Source organism: Numenius arquata, chromosome 1, assembly GCF_964106895.1.
Source record: "Numenius arquata chromosome 1, bNumArq3.hap1.1, whole genome shotgun sequence".
Lineage (NCBI taxonomy): Eukaryota > Metazoa > Chordata > Aves > Charadriiformes > Scolopacidae > Numenius > Numenius arquata.
Genome location: NC_133576.1, coordinates 106982490 through 106998364, shown reverse-complemented (window position 1 = coordinate 106998364; position 15875 = coordinate 106982490). Strand labels below are relative to the sequence as shown.

Sequence of the window (15875 nt, the reverse complement as noted above, 5' to 3'; positions counted from 1 at the left end):
ATATGATCATTTTGACGATCATCATAGATAACCAAAACACACTGAGAAATAGGACAACGTCATTAATCAGTGTGGGTCTGTGGTGGGGCACGAGCAATTCGTGAATCACTTCTGAACAGACCCAAACGCACCCAACGTACTGTGGGTATCATTTGAAATACGGTTTTATAGCTCAAATGAAAGTTCAGCTAAATCCAAGAATGGCTTTAGGAGGAAGGAAATCCAATAAACTTCTCCTTTTCCGTCACTTCCCAATACGTTACAGACAACCCAAAGCTTTTGAGTGCAATTCTGGGGTGCCATTCGTTGCTTTGTAGCTGCTGTAACACAACTGTCGGCCCAAACGCCTAGGGCTTCAAAACCTCGCATATTGCAATGTTTCAACAGAAAGTGAATTAAAAATAAATAGAATGCCTGGTAAGATTACTGGAATGTAAAATTAGAGGAAATATGACTTTCTATGACTGAATTCATGTAGGAGTTTTATTGATCGGTTTGTAAAGTTTAAATTTAAAGATAAGCATATGAGTACTAGAAAAACTAATGTGAGCAGAACTGTGGCAGAGATAGTTTGGTCTGGTCAAACAGAACTCTACAAACTGTATGGAACGAGCAGTTCTCCGTCACAGCCGCCCTGTTTCTTGGCAATTGAAACCGCCCTGTTTAATTCACTGTTTCTTCCCTCCAACTCCCATACAATCAGGCTTCCACCTGCAAATCCCACACGCCTCGCCCGATTTTCAGGAATGCCGGCCATATCCATAATGAAGCTGCCAGCTTGACCGGTGGTTGTTTCTCTGGCAGCGCTCCCAGCAGCCGGGGAGGGCTTGCAATACTGCTAGGAATGTGGATAAGCGTACAGGGTGCTTATCTGATACAGTTCTCATCCTGAGGGCTATTTCAGATCGAAGAAAGCACTGGAAAAGGGAGGGTAGGGTTTTTTTAATCAGACTAAAATAGGGACTTTTTCCTGTAGTACAAGTATTTCATAATACTAGGAAACCTGATGTGATAACACTTGATAGACATTTTGAAAAGCAGGGATGTTGTTCTGCCGATTTACTGGAAACATGAAAATAAAAATCGCTCCTTAAGGTTACAACTTTGCCAACAAAACCTCTTGCCATAGATGCAACTGTTACAAAGGAAAAATGATTTGTTGCCTTAGTGTATGTCAGTTGGAGAAGCAGCGAAAATCTCCAGCAGACAGCAGTGTCTCCCACGGCAGACTCCGTTGTGTAACCAACAGTAAATGAAAATCACTCCCTTCCCATGTCCGTTAGGCTCCACTCTACCAGCCGGGTGTATCCGTACTTCTAGCTCTCCTTAGAATCGTAGAATAGTCTCGGTTGGAAGAGACCTTTCAGATCATCAAGTCCAACCATCAACCTAACACTTACAAAACCCATCACTACACCACGTCAATAAACACTGTGTCTACCCGTCTTTTAAACACCTCCAGGGATGATGATTACACCCCTTCCCTGGGCAACCTGTTCCACTACTTAGTGATAACCCTTTTGTTGCAGAATTTTTTCCTAATATCGAATCCAAACCTCCTCTGGCACAACTTGAGGCTGCTTCTTCTTGTCCTATTGCCTGTTACTTGGGAAAAAGAGACTGACCCCCACCTCTCTACACCCTCCCTTCAGGTAGTTGTAGAGAGCGATAAGGTCTCCCCTCAGCCTCCTTCTCTCCAGACTAAACAACCCCAGTTCCCTCAGCCTCTCCTCGTTAAGACTTGTGCTCTAAAAAGACTTCTTGTCCTTCGTACGACCAAGGATGGGAGAAGCTGGAAGCAAGCATAATGTGGAGCGAGGGCAACTCCTCCCTGCTTGCAGCTGCCTTTGTGCCTCTGGCAGCGGCCAAACACAACCTGCCATCTCAAATCCCAGCCGCTGCTGACTCAGAAAGATAAAAAAAAAAAGAAAAAGAGGCCGCCGTTCTTTTCTGCAGGCATGTGAGGCTGTTAAGGAGAAAAAAAGGCTTTTTTTTTCGTCTGAGGCATTTCACGGAAGGCAGCCCGGGGAGGAGGAGGGAGGCAGGTAGGTCTCAAGCTGCCAGCGCCGCCTCAGCGCCGGGCCCGGCCGGGACGGAGGTGCCAGGCGGCCGGCGGTGCTCGCTGAGGCGCGGTGACCGCGGCGGCGGCGGCCGCCACCCGTCAGGCTGAGGCGAGAAGCGGCGTCGGCGCTTCAGGCAAACCCGGCGCCTCCCGGGCGGCCCGCCCCTATGGTCATGAACCCCCCCTTCCCCTCAGGCTCCCACCCCAAATGGCGGCTGTGCGGCTTCCCCGCTGCCCGCGTAGACCCCGTTTGGCAAGCTCTGCCCGCCATCCGGGGCAAGCTTCAGCACTGAAGCGGCCGCCGTCATCTCCCTCAGCACCGCCGGGAAGGCGGAAGAGGCGGGCGGAAAACGCTTCGGGAGCCTCTCTGCCACGGCAGCTCCTCCAGCTCTACAGCTAGAGGAGGAGGCGGCGGAAGCGGCGCGCTTGCCCCGGTAGCCGCGGCCGGGCCCCGCCTCGCCCGGGGAGGCGCGGGAGGAGCTTGCGGGGCCGCATCCCGTCGGGCCTTGCGGCGGCTGCGGCCTTCGGGTTCCGTGCGCGGGTGCCTCGGCGGCTCCAGAAGTTTCCCGGGGGTGGGGGGGGGGCCGGCATGGCGGCGGCGGGAGCAGCTCCTCCGCGGTGAGCTCCCGTCTTGGCCTCCCCACCCCGCGCCCCTTCCGCCCGCCCCCGCCTCGCCCTCTCACGCCGCTGTGTTTCCTCGGCAGGTTCTCGGACGGCGACGTCGACCGCGACCCGGCGGCAGCGGTGGAGGTGAGGGCCGGAGTGGGCTGGGCCGGGCCGGGCCGGGCCGGCGGGGGATCGGGGGCGGTGGGCCTTGCCCCGCGGCTGTGTGAAGTTTGCCGGCTTACCGAGCCCGGGGAGTGCCGGAGGGGAGTGCCTGAGGGAGCCGGGGGGCGCCGGAGGAAGCCTGGGGCTTTTGGGGTGCGGTGCCGGTGGTGGGGGCGAGGGAATGGGCTGAGGCGAACCGGCGGGGGGGGGGGGGGGCGCTGGCAGAGTTTCCCCTGGAAGCTCCTCTGGCGTGAGGTCTGGCTACCGAGGAGTTCGGCACAGTTCTGTCAAAATACTTGTGCTACCTGCCTTGCAAAAACGAAAAAAAAACCCCAAAAGACAAAAAACCCCACCCTAAACTTTCTCTCTTATATATGTAAATGGTAGTTCAATCAACTAAGTCAATTACCGTTTGTGATTAAAAAAAGCTCCAACCTTATTGGAGAAATGTATTCAATTTTTATTAGTTTTTATTCTGTCCTGATCTTTTTTTTGGTTTGGGTTTTTTTTTTTTTTTTTTTTTGTTTTCCCTCTTTCTATATTTTGTGGGAACCAGAACTGATCTTCATTTCACCACGGCGTAAGAAATAAATTTTTTACAGTGTTAACGATCATTCACTGGAACAACCTCCCCAAGGACGTGGTGGAGTCCCCATCACTGGAGGTTTTCAGGACGCGACTGGACAGGGTGCTAGATAACCTCATCTGGGCCTTTCCCACGAAAGGTTGGGTGAGGTGATCTTTTGGGGTCCCTTCCAGCCTGTTCTACGATTCTATGATTTTATCCATTAATGTGTATTTATATGCTTTCAAAGGTTGTTTTTAATTAAACCCGAGGGTTAACAAGAAGACAGAACCCGGAGGGTGGATAAGCATTTCCGTTTAACATACTTGCAACAGGAGAGGGTGTAAATGGTTAGTTCTGCTTGAATAGAGTAGGTGGCAGAAACATAAGATGATGCTGAGTTATCTTTCCACAAAGAAAATGGTGAAGCTGAATCTTATAGTTCTTCGGGGTTTGTAGCTTGTAAAAGTTTTTCAGGAGATAAGTGACATGTAAAAGGAATTTAGAATAACCAAATATATTTGGCATAGTAAAACTAATTTAAGATCTTTAAAAAAAAAAAAAGGTGAATTTCCTGTAGTGGGGAAAAAAAAACCCCAAACACCAACAAAAAAACTCCTACACCAGAACGTCTTTGGAAGTATTAAAGAATTTTATCAGAATGTGCGTTTAGGTTTTTTTCGGTATTAACATAGTTGCTTTGCTTTTCTAATTTGTATTTCAGTTCTTTGTACGTTCAGCGCTTCAAAACAATATGTGACACATTCTGTGAGCATTATTTAATGTCTGATACAGTAATATTGGTGTCACTTGTGTAGCCGTTTTTAAAACTACTGAATTGAGTTGGCAGATTGTGCTTGATAATATTTGAACTGCTCAGTCCCATAGAGCAATGTAGTGTTTTGCTGACTTAGAAGCTTGGATCTGTAGGTAGTACACAATATTTGCACGACTTTAGGTGTGGTCTTTTAGCTCACGTACTTAATATTTCTAATCGGGGACATGTTACCCTATAAATGGTGCTGTGTAATGCTTCCACACATGAAGCATGGCATGGCATGGCATTTCTGCGCTGTGTCCTCGGGACATTTGAGTCGTTCAAGTCCTGGAGAACATGCTTCAGCTTTCTGCACCTGGATCTGATACAACTGCAAAGGTCATCATCCATCTTTAAATACAGTCTGAATGATAAAACTGTGAACTCTTTGATGACTTTTTTTGGCCATTTTAACTTGAAAAAATAGTTTACTGTGTGGAATAAGGTTGTTTTCTATTTGCCTTTCATTTATAAAATGTTCTCCAATGCTAGTGGTGATGATTTAGGAGACAATCAAAACTGTATGTTAAAACAAACATTCATTGACTTTGTTTTGGTGAGGTGTTTCGCCAAATGAGAAACAAGGGTGGTGAGACACTAGACAGGTTAGTGTCTACTAACCATCCACTAGCTGTGGATGCCCCATCCCTGGTGGTGTTCAAGGCCAGGCTGGATGGGGTTTTGAGCAACCTGCTCTAGTGGGGGGTGTCCCTGCCCATGGTAGGGGGGTTTGGAAGTAGATGATCTTTAAAGTCCCTTCCAACCTAAACCATTCTGTGACTCTCTTAAATTCAGGCATGAGTGATTCAAGAGACTGAAAGCACCTGTAATTCACACAAACTTTTATCATGAACGTGGAGAGACAGGAGGGGTCCCAGTGTATTTAGAAACAGATCCGCAAGTTGGTTGCATGGTTAACGGGCCTTAAGAGTAAAAATATGTAGAAAGCACATATTTGAGTGTTTGTGAGGACTAGGTCTAAGTTTGTTCTAAGCAACTGTTGCTGATGTCCATAATCTGGAGTTCCTGGTGCTAGTCAAGTATTACTTGGCTGTCTTCTCAAATAGCTGTGTTATGGGAGTAACTTTGTGTGTGTGTGCCTGAGTGTGATGTGACAACTTACTGACAAAAAGCCAATGAAGAGATGAGTTTCACGCTGTTCAAGATGCTAGGGTTTGGGATGTTTGGTTTTTTGGGTTTTTTTTGCTTTCCTGGGGTGAGGGCTAGCTCTGCAGAATAATCCATTCATATGTTGTGTGCTGATTCTAATCGGTAATTCTGTCATCAGCGTGAATCTTAGGAACTAATGTTTGGAGTGAGAGGTGACCTGTCACAGAAGTGACTCTGCTTGTGAAGTGCCTGTAATGTTCAGTGTCAGAGTCAAACCCCGCATGGTTTTGAGAATCAAAAGCTGTGCTTCACCTCTCTGCGTAATATGCACCTATTTTAATATATGTGTTACCTCGTGTCCATCCCATATGGCACACCTATAGCCATGAATATTTCTGTAATGACTGCTTTTGCATGGCTTTAAATCTTAAGGGGGCACCTGTATAGTTTGGTCAAGTGCTGCTTGTTACAGCTGTCTGCTACTTGCCACTTTCTTTAGAGACCCCCTAAGGTTTTAGAAGCGTATGCTATACCTATTTGTATCTTAAGCTGGTAAAAACTCATGCTACTGCTTAAAAAAAGCTGTTGTGTCTACTTAACTCCTAGTTGGTGTGTTTTACGTGACAGCTGTGAAACAGAACAAGGTACTGATCTGAATTAAAGCTAAGGCAGGCCCTTCTGCTCTTTTTCTCTGGATTGGTGGTACAGGGTTCTGGCAGATGTACTGTGCTAATACTCATGCAGGTTTGAAGCCTATATCTTAGCCACCCTCATGCTTGCTAAATTCTGAGTAGGAGTCTAGTCAACTTAGCAAAACAGAGTTACTGTACTTAGCCATGTACTGAAGTGGCTTTGGAAGACCTACTGTCTTCTAGTGAATAGAAGAACTTCTCTCACTAATAAGGGGAGTATTGCAGATGCTCTTTCCAGGTGTGTGCATTGAGTCATTGTGATTTTATTTTGTTGTGCAAAAGTTGCAAACTTTTCTCACAGCGAGCATATATTATTATTTCAATCTGGGTACCCAGTGATTCCCTTACCAAGGGACTACTTTATGCTTATTTCCATCGTGCAATGATATCTCCTGTGAGCCCTGTGCTGCATAAGTCTCTTGTTCTCCTGCTTTTGTGCGGGGCATAAATCGGAACGATTTCCTATGCTCAGTAATATCGTGTAATGTGGTATTTCATGATATGTTACAATACTTCGAGCACGTCATCCCCACATAAGTGTTTTGACATACTGCATGTTTATTTCCAGGTTCCCAATACTGTGGTGCTTTCTCAAATCCAGCAGACCTCTGTACAAAAATGCTGAGAATTGTAGGAAGGTCTTTGGATTATGGAGGATCACCTGTGCCTTAAACTTCATGTTTAAGGCATTTTAAAGTCCTGTTTCCTTCTCAGTAAGAGACAGGCTCCTTGTATTTGATAGAATTGGCAGATTCTTTGTACTTCAAGATCTGATGTTTAAGCTTTGTGGATGAGAACTGAGCAACAGGTAAACAGTCATTCCAGTTAGGATATTTTCTTCTCAAATGTCTCTTAATTGTCAGAGTTTGGCACTGTATTTTTGTGGGGACTTCTGAGGTGCCATTTCATGTTTTTCTGTGTGTCTTTACAGGAACTGACAACAGCTTTGGAGAAGAATCCAGATGATGCCGAATGTTACTGTCAACGAGCTTATGCTCATATCCTTCTACAGAAATATGCTGGTAACATCTTCAGACAACACTGAGAATCCTTTTACAAGTGTATTATGACACATTCTTTACAGAAGATATCTTCAATCTGCAGCCAAATATAGTAATAACAGAAAGTGTTATTTGTAACTTAATATGCTGATTCTACAGTTAGGGCATAATTTTACAGTTTTCTTTGATTGTCCTGTTTCTGCAAAATTGCAATGAATTGGATTCTCTGCAATCCTAGCTTTCCGTTTGATTTTAGCCTAGCATTATCTTGGCAACCTTTTTTTTGTTTGTTTTTTTAAGCAGAGTTCTTAGGCAGATTTTAAGTTTTGTGTTGTAAGCATCTTCCATCCTTATGTTTTGGATAGAGACTGAATCCTGTCATGGTAGGAATGTAATAACTGCATAATGCCTGGGAAGAAGATTAACTGAATAACTTAAGATTTGATCTATTTTTCCTTTCCAGCAAAAACCAAACAAACAGGTTCACACTTCAGAACTAAGTAGATGATTTAACTAAGTCATGCTTCATCATACATAGAGCTAGCTCTGTAGCTGAATGAAGGGTTCATCCGTAGCAGTTGTGGCTAGATTTAATTCAGAGTGATGTGTGCAACCTAAGGAAGCTGACAGTACACCTTACGAAATTTTGATTACTAAAAGACTCATGGTTTGCTGCTTTTTATAACATATTATTATGTTCCTCACCTTTAAACTGACTTCCAACAGATGCAGTTGCAGATGCAAAGAAGTCCCTACAACTCAACCCCAGTAATGCTGTAGCTCTCCTTAGAAAAGGGTATGTATCATAATGTTGTGCTTTGGGAATATTTGATGATCTGTAATACTGGTATTTGGATTATGGCTCTATACCAGCTTTTTGCAATGCCATGAATGAATAAATTTAGTGCCATACTGCTTGCAACCCATCCATAATAATGCTGTGGTTGTGAGAAGTGATTTAGTTTGAGGTGATTATCTTAACATCCTGGCCTTTTCAAAAACGTACCTCTTCAGCAATTTAAATTCTTACATGTGTAATTTTAACCAATATAGTGTGTAAACTAAGGACTTTGTGATCTTCAGAATGCCGATTAGATTGAAAAGTAATTACTGTTTCTTGTGTTTTCCTTTGTTCATGTCAGGTTAGGTGAATATCATATCAAGAACTACGCATCTGCTTTAGAGTCTTTCAGAGAGGGACAGAGGTTGGACAGTAAGTATTAAAGTTTCTTGTGTGCACAGTCCTCCATTGCTAATGAGAAAAAACCTTTTTCTAACATCTTAGCTGAAAGTAAAAATCAAGGCTTTCTTTTCTTTTGATGGCTAATGAATTAGGTGCCTGATTTGAAACGTCTAGCTTTTGGGAAGGTTTTTGCAATCACTGCATTAAAGAGTAAAACTGCCTAAAAATGTGTATCAAAGTTATTAGCAAGTGGTATATGAATTTTTTTTTTCTTTATAAAATGAGAGCTGTTTCCCTGCTTCCTGGAGGTCACAAATAAACAGTGGCAATGTCAAGTACAAAACTTCTGAACGAAAAGGTTCCTTCTATCTAGCTGGACTTTCTTAGTTGCTAAACCGTTTGATAGACCGGCCTTCAGAAGGACGTGCACCTTGGTGGGTGTTCAAAATTATAAAATGGATTTTTACCTCACATTAAGTATCACTTAACTACAGAAGCATAGTTATTATCTCTCTCTCTTCTTAAAGTGTTGGCCTCTCAGTTGGACTCGAGCATGTTTTAGTTTGTGGAGAATTAGAGCTTTTTTCAAAATCTTCAAAAAAAAAAATTTTTTTCTGGAAGCAGGAAAGAAGTAGATCAATACAAAAGTCTTTGGTAGAAGATACAGGGAAGCATACAGCAAAGCATTTGCAAGATCATGGAATCATAGAATGGTTTAGGTTGGACCTTACAGATCATCTAGTTCCAACTCCCTTGCTGTGAGCAGGGACACCTCCCGCAAGACCAGGTTACTCAAAGCCCCATCCAGCCTGGTCTTGAATGCTTCCAGGGACGGGGCATCCACAGCCTCTCTGGGCAGCCTGTTGCAGTGTCTCATCGCTCTCACAGTAAAGAATTTCTTCCTGATGTCTCATCTAAATCTCCCCTCTTTCAGTTTAAAATCATCAGCCCTCATCCTATCGCTGCATTCCCTGATCAAGAGTCCCTCCCCATCTCTCCTGTAGGCCCCCCTTAGGAACAGGAAGGCTGCTATAAGGTCTTCCTGGAGCCTTCTCTTCTCCAGGCTGAACAACCCCAACTCCCTCAGCCTGTCCTCATAGGAGAGGTACTCCAGCCCTCTGATCATCTTCATGGCCCTCCTCTGGACTGCTCCAGCAGGTCCATGTCCTCCTTATGTTGGGGGCCTCAGAGGTGGACGCAGTACTCACACCACAGCAGAGTAGAGGGGCAGAATCACCTCCCTGGACATGCTGGCCACTATTCTTTTGATGCAGCCCAGGATGCAGTTGGCTTTCTGGGCTGCAAGCGCACATCGCTGGCTCATGTTGAGCTTCTCATCAACGAACACCCCCAAGTCCTTATCCTCAGGGCTGCTCTAAATTCATTCTCTGCCCAGCCTGTATTTGTTCTTGGGATTTCTCCAACCCACATGCAGGAGCTTGCACTTGGCTTTGTTCAACTTCATGAGGTTTGCACGGGCCCATCTCTCAAGCCTGTCCAGGTCCCTCTGGCTGGCATCCCTTCCCTCCGTCTTGTCAGCTGTGCCACACAGCTTGGTGTCGTTGGTAGACTTGCTGAGGGTACGCTCAATCCCACTGTCTGTGTTGCCAACAAATATATTAAACGGTGCCAGTCCCAGTACCAACCCCTGAGGAAAGTCACTTGTGAGTGGTCTCCACTTGGACTTTGAGCCATTGACTGCAACTCTTTGAGTGCAGCCATCCAGCCAAGTCCTTATCGACTGGGTGGTCTGTCTCTGCAGTTTAGAGACAAGGATGTTGTGTGGGACAGTGTCAAATACTTTGCACAAGTCCAGGTAGATGATGTCAGTTGCTCTTCCATTATCCACCAATGCTGTAATGCTGTCATAGAAGGCCACCAAATTTGTTAGGCACGATTTGCCGTCAGTAAGGCCCTGTTGGCTGTCACCAGTCACCTCCTTATTTTCCGGGTGGATAACTAGATAGTCTCCTGTAGTTTGTGCAGTAAACAGACAAGTGTGTCTTTGCAGTCTAGCCAAGTTCTCTACTTAGTATCTTCATGTGAAAGGAAGTGATTCCTTTCAGGCTTCTGTATCTTTCCTTACTTGATAGGTTACTTTTCATACATCTCCAAACTCGCCACTCCTGAATTTAATGATTAATCTGTATTTTTTTTTTTCATATTCTTGCCCCACCCGAAGCAACCACTGTCGATTTGAGGCTTTTCATGTGCATCAAGTTTTGTCACCTTTCTAGTTTGTCAGTTGAAGTTGTTCAAAATAAATACACATTATACAAAAAATGTCAAGCAGAGCATCACTGTTTCTTCATTCTATTTAACCTCTCGTCCTACTTATGTTGTAGGGTGCAACAGCACACAGAGCTGCAGATATCTCTAGATAAGTCAGTGAATACAAGGACCCTCTTAGCTAACTCGGAATCCCTGAGATGCAGCACAACCTTTTCCTGTGTTGAATTGCTTGACTTCTACCTGTTTGAATTTAATTTGCTGTTGTTTTGCTGCTTACCCAGTTAAGTGTTTTTGAAGCTTCCCAGTCCTTCCTGATTACTCTCTCATCTGAAGATGGCTTCTGCTGTGCTTCCCATATCTCATTACAAAATTCTGTGACCTGCTGTGAGATGAGGAGTCTCCTGAAGGCCTTTTTAAAAATACAGATTTTTTTTTTTTTTTTTTTTAGTCGATTCTCTTCCATACATTACCTAATCTGCTGGCAAGTTTATGTCAGTAACAGAATTTGCCTTTGCATTTCTGTGGAATGTTTGATGGATCCCAGGTGAAAACAATTGTGAGCATAAGCATTTTGGCAGAACAATTAACTTCCAGTTAAGTGCAGCTAGTGCAAAATGAACAAAGCGCAGAGGGAAAACTTGCCACATACGGCCAAGCAGGTGATGAAGAGAGAAGGCTTTAGCTGTTCCTGCCTTGGAGAGAATTGCCGCTGTGGGGAATTCTTTGCTGGCAAGGCTGGTTTCTTTGCCTTGCTAGGAGGGGGCAGAAGTACACCGGTATGTTTTTCTGTTCATTGCTGATGTAAGGTGTGTTTCAAATCTTAATCTGGAATGCTAACAATGATGAGCTTCCTGCTTGTGCTCGTTACTGATAGGACTGACAGGGCCAGGGTACTACAGCAAGCTTCCCATTACCCACCTACAGTGATACCTAAATAGGGCTTGACGTGATGAATTGTTGAATGTGCAATGTTTCTTTAAATTTATAAAATAACATTAGGAAGCAAGATTTGTTTCACTCAACCGTGAGACTAGACACGTGGATTTTTGGCGTTCGTTAATTTACCTTAGATTGAAAAAGCAGTGTGATCTGTTACTTTTCAGTATGTTATGTGGATTTAGGACAATTACACTCAAACTTTCTTGGTTTTTTTGCTATGACTACCTAATGACGTTAGTCAAGGTGGAATGTGTCATTCTTTTAAAGAAGCATCTTAGTAGATACTTCTCTTGTATTCTAAGAGTTAGTAGATGATTGGTAAGTGAAGACCCAGTTAGGTTTTCTGAAAAAAACCTCAATAGAAATTTCAATATTTATTAATAGAAATTGTTGGTAAGTTCTTTGGGAGGATAAAGCAATTATAGAGCACAATAAATAAATAAATATTCCTTTGCCTCAAATTATAAAATGTGCTGAGATGCAGGGAAAGAGGCAGTGGCTGGTGAGGGGGATCTTGTAGGAAAATAGGGCAGATAACACCAGACCTTTCTTCTAAAGTTTGTTGCATAGGCCATAGTTGAAAAGAGAATTCTTCACCTGCTGCTGAAAGTCAGAGGCTGGATCAGTGGAGTCTTGACTCACATTCTCTTTGCTTAGACTCCTGAACCTACTTTATTTAATTTCCCTTTTGATTAATAAACTTCATTCCCAGCTGCAAAACTTGGAAGTCTTTTTATGGTCTGGGTGCTAAGTTTTAAAACTATAGATTAACTTATGTTGCGGGGAAGTTCTGGAGCTCATCTAATTCCATGCCCTGGCCAAAGGCAGTATTAACTTTGAACTTGCATGTGTTTACTCAGGTCCTTCTACTGTTGATTTCCAAGCATCTCCAAGGCTGAAGATTCTACAGCCTCTTTGGGCAAGCTGCTCCGGGTTTGACCACTCTTTTAGTAAAGAATTTTCCTTATCTGATCAGAACTTACTTTGCAGCATCTTGGGTCCTTTGCCTCACTTCCTTTCCTGATTTACTTCTGAGGACAGTCAGCCGTCAGTCATCTTGAATACCTTAAGTGTACATTAGGTAATTGAAGACAGCCCTTGGATACCCCAACAGAGCCCTTTGGCAGTTTACTTTGGTTAACTCCATCTGAAAATAGGAATCTTCTTTCCAGGATTTGCTAGGATTGCTGCAGTCATTGACTGATTGTATTGTGATGTCAAAAAAGCAATATTATTTGAATTTTTATCTTTTCCTAGCAGCAACTGAGAGGTTACGTAAATGTTATGTAGCTTAAAACATAGGTAACTTTTAAGATTACTGGTGGGGATGGCAGAAGAAAAGGAAGAAGAAGTGGCTTGAGGAGTGGGATAGCAATTTTAAGACCTAAGGCACACCTTAAAATTGATGTACGTTTTATGTTTGAAGGGATTGGGATGAATACTTTGCATAACTGCAGTGGAGTCACACTTACATGCATGTTTGCTGGGAACCCTTCTTTCTTTTGAGCCTCTTCAAGCCCTCTGCTGGATAATTGACTGCATGAACTCCCTCAGTGTGAATTCTCTCTACTGTAAAAAGATCAAAAGCTTAGCTATTCCTAGTAGATGGTCAGTAACATTGCCGCTTTTTATTTTCCTGACCGTGAAAGATTTTTCTGGGAATGTTGTTGAAATAAGATGATTACTGTGTCCTTACACCACTACCTTTTCAGCTATTTTCCAGTGAATTCATTTCTACCTGATGAGCTTGTTTCCTAGAATATTAAGGTCTTACTGAACTTTTCTGTAATTTTGATTCAGAGTGGAACGGGCACCGATGTATTCCTAACATCCCTGAAACTTCAGATGTTTTTGTAAAGTTTGTGTAAAACCAGCAGGAGAAAATACTCAGTGTTTGTGAAAACTTGTGCAGCTTTGTCCTAAGAACAGACTGTTTCTTCTCTTATTTCTCTAGAGAGGAAGCATGTGGCTGAGCGGTTGAAAAAATAATTTTAAGAATAATAGAAAAATGTGTAAAACTGTACTTCTTGCTTTCCAAACAGTTATATAGAGGTTGAGCAGGCTGGAAAGCAATATCGTATTTGGGTCAGTTCAAACAAAATTGAGTGTCCTACAAATTAATTTGAGGTTAATTAAAGGTAACAGAGTTAAATAGTAGAGTTGTATAAAAATACTTAAGGTTTAACTAGAATGACAGAGGTTACAAGAAGATACTAGGAAATAATACTGGTTTTTTAGTAAATTGATGCGAGTTTGTGATGAATTTTCTCCAGCTGGCAGTTGTGAGGAATTGTTCTTTATACAATACATATAGTGCTTGAAGAGTTTTAATGTTACTGTGTTTGATGTCTTCTAGATGTAGATGATACCTTTACTATTTGGATTAAAAGATGTGAAGAAACACTAAACGGTAAGAAAAAACACACTTGGTAAGGGATTTGATATGCCCTGTGCTTTGAAGCTGCATCATGTTTTTCAAAGATTTACAGCTTCTCTCTTACTTAGAACAAAAGAAATTTTTGTTTAAAAAAAAAAAAGTTACTTTTTCCTATCTTTTGTTCCTCTCAGAGTATACATCCTAAACACTTCTATGCCTCGGATCTAAAGGAACACAAATATTGGGTTTTTAATGTAATAATTAGCTATTACAGAGGAGTACCTATTTAAAGTTCAGACAATCATAATTAATTTTAACTCGCTTTCATATACAACTGCTAGCTCATTTTAACTGTGAAAGCATGTATCAACTTGCTACCAAAAACCAGCATCAAAATCAGTTTTTAAATCTGGCAGAATGTAAAGTTGGAAAGGGAGTTGGAAATTTGGGGATTTTTACTTTGATTCCATGTAGAGAGTGTCTTAGTCAGGTGCTAATTGCTGCTGGTGTCTTATCCGTGGTAGTCAGTGAGCGAGAATGTAGTTTCTTTTCGTAGCTTCCTACAAACTGACACCCCTGGCAGTGAACTCCTCTGCCGTGCTTAAACCGGCTGTGAGTTTTAATGAGGGACAGCACAGTAACTGATTTAACTTTTTCCTTCGCCAGTTGTGACTTCCCCCCTCTTTGTGGTGCACACTGGATAATGGGGCAGTAGAAATAATAGAAGTTCATGTCAACCTCTTGACTAAAAACCAAATAGAGGAGAGCCCATCTGTGTTGCATAGGAATGAACAAATTTGTGCTTCAAGATACATTTTTGCCAGGTTTATTTTCATTTGGAGAAATTAGAGAAGTGATTGGTGTGCATGGTCTTATTTGCAAAGAGTTATCTTAGTTGACGTCTTCCTTTGCCCTCTCAACGAAAGAGATTAGAATACACATTTTTCTCTAATGTCATTATTACTTTTTGCAGTGTTTTGTTTGGTTCAACTCAGTTGTGCTGTTTCATCTTGAATATTCATTCCTGTATTTTCTTTTTGAGCCATAATCTTAATTTTCTGGTACTCCAGAAAAAAAAAATACTAAAATCATAGAATCATGTTGTTGGAAGGGACCTCAAGCATCATCTGGTCCAACCTTTCTTGGCAAAAGCACGGTCCAGACAAAATGGCCCAGCACCCTGTCCAGCTAAATCCTAAAGGTGCCCAATGTTGGGCAATCCACCACTTCCCTGGGGAGATTATTCCAATGGCTGATTGTTCTCATGGTGAAAAATGTTCCTCTTGTGTCTAATCGGAATCTCCCAGACGTAACTTGTACCCATTACCACTCGTCTTTTCCATGTGACTCCTTGTAAAAAGGAGATAAAAGAAAGAAAAATAAGAAACCAAAAAAAACCCCAACCCCGAAACCTCAAATTTCTAAATTGCCACTTAATACTCTTTTTTATAAATCTTTATGTTGTTTTAGCAGTACACATTATAAAGAAGCAAAGGGAAAGTTTGGTTCTCTTCAAACATATTTAATCTGAAATATTTTAGGAAAAAAATACTTAGAAGAGGAAATACTGATCTATAGTTTAGATCCAAGTATTACAGTATTATTAAGGCTGTATAAATGAATTTTTCTGCCAGGTTTCCGTCTCATTCCCCAACTGTGTTGACCTAGCATGGGATACAGATCTGATGAGGACTGTGTGCTATACTTATGGACGGATGATAAACCCAGGACAGACTTGCTTTTTAAAAACTTTTGTTTGCTGTGATGTTACTTTCATTGCTGATAAGCCAGGGAAGGTAGTGAGAAGATTGTTCTTTCTGTTCATCAGAACATGCTCTATCTTACAGTTGTTTCTTTGCACAAGTTGCTGGTTGAAGTCTGATTAGAAAGTAGATTGTCATGAAAGCAAAATGCTAGAGGTAGAACTGACATTTTTAACTCTTCTACTGTTGAGACTGGAATAAATGCAGAATGTTTGGAGGAACTGAGGAAAGCTAGAATAAGTATATGCTGTGTAAGTTCAATATGGCTTCTTCTGAAAGTGCAACTTTTCTTTCTTTCTGCAGCATCGCAGACAGAAACGGTAAGATGTTTTCCTGAATGCATTTATAGTTTTGATTTCTTTGTTA

General features: G+C 42.4%; 1 protein-coding gene across 1 annotated transcript in view; it reads left to right on the top strand.

The window, feature by feature from the left end:
- Positions 1 to 2587: 2587 nt before the first annotated feature.
- The window catches only part of SUGT1 (SGT1 homolog, MIS12 kinetochore complex assembly cochaperone), a 28599-nt gene continuing 15311 nt past the window's right edge, over positions 2588 to 15875 (top strand). The window contains exons 1-7 of the mRNA XM_074158618.1: positions 2588 to 2680; positions 2767 to 2812; positions 6946 to 7036; positions 7742 to 7811; positions 8158 to 8228; positions 13726 to 13779; positions 15813 to 15829. Coding sequence (XP_074014719.1) covers positions 2652 to 2680; positions 2767 to 2812; positions 6946 to 7036; positions 7742 to 7811; positions 8158 to 8228; positions 13726 to 13779; positions 15813 to 15829 — 378 coding nt within the window. The 5' untranslated portion in view covers positions 2588 to 2651. The remainder of the gene's footprint in view (positions 2681 to 2766; positions 2813 to 6945; positions 7037 to 7741; positions 7812 to 8157; positions 8229 to 13725; positions 13780 to 15812; positions 15830 to 15875) is intronic.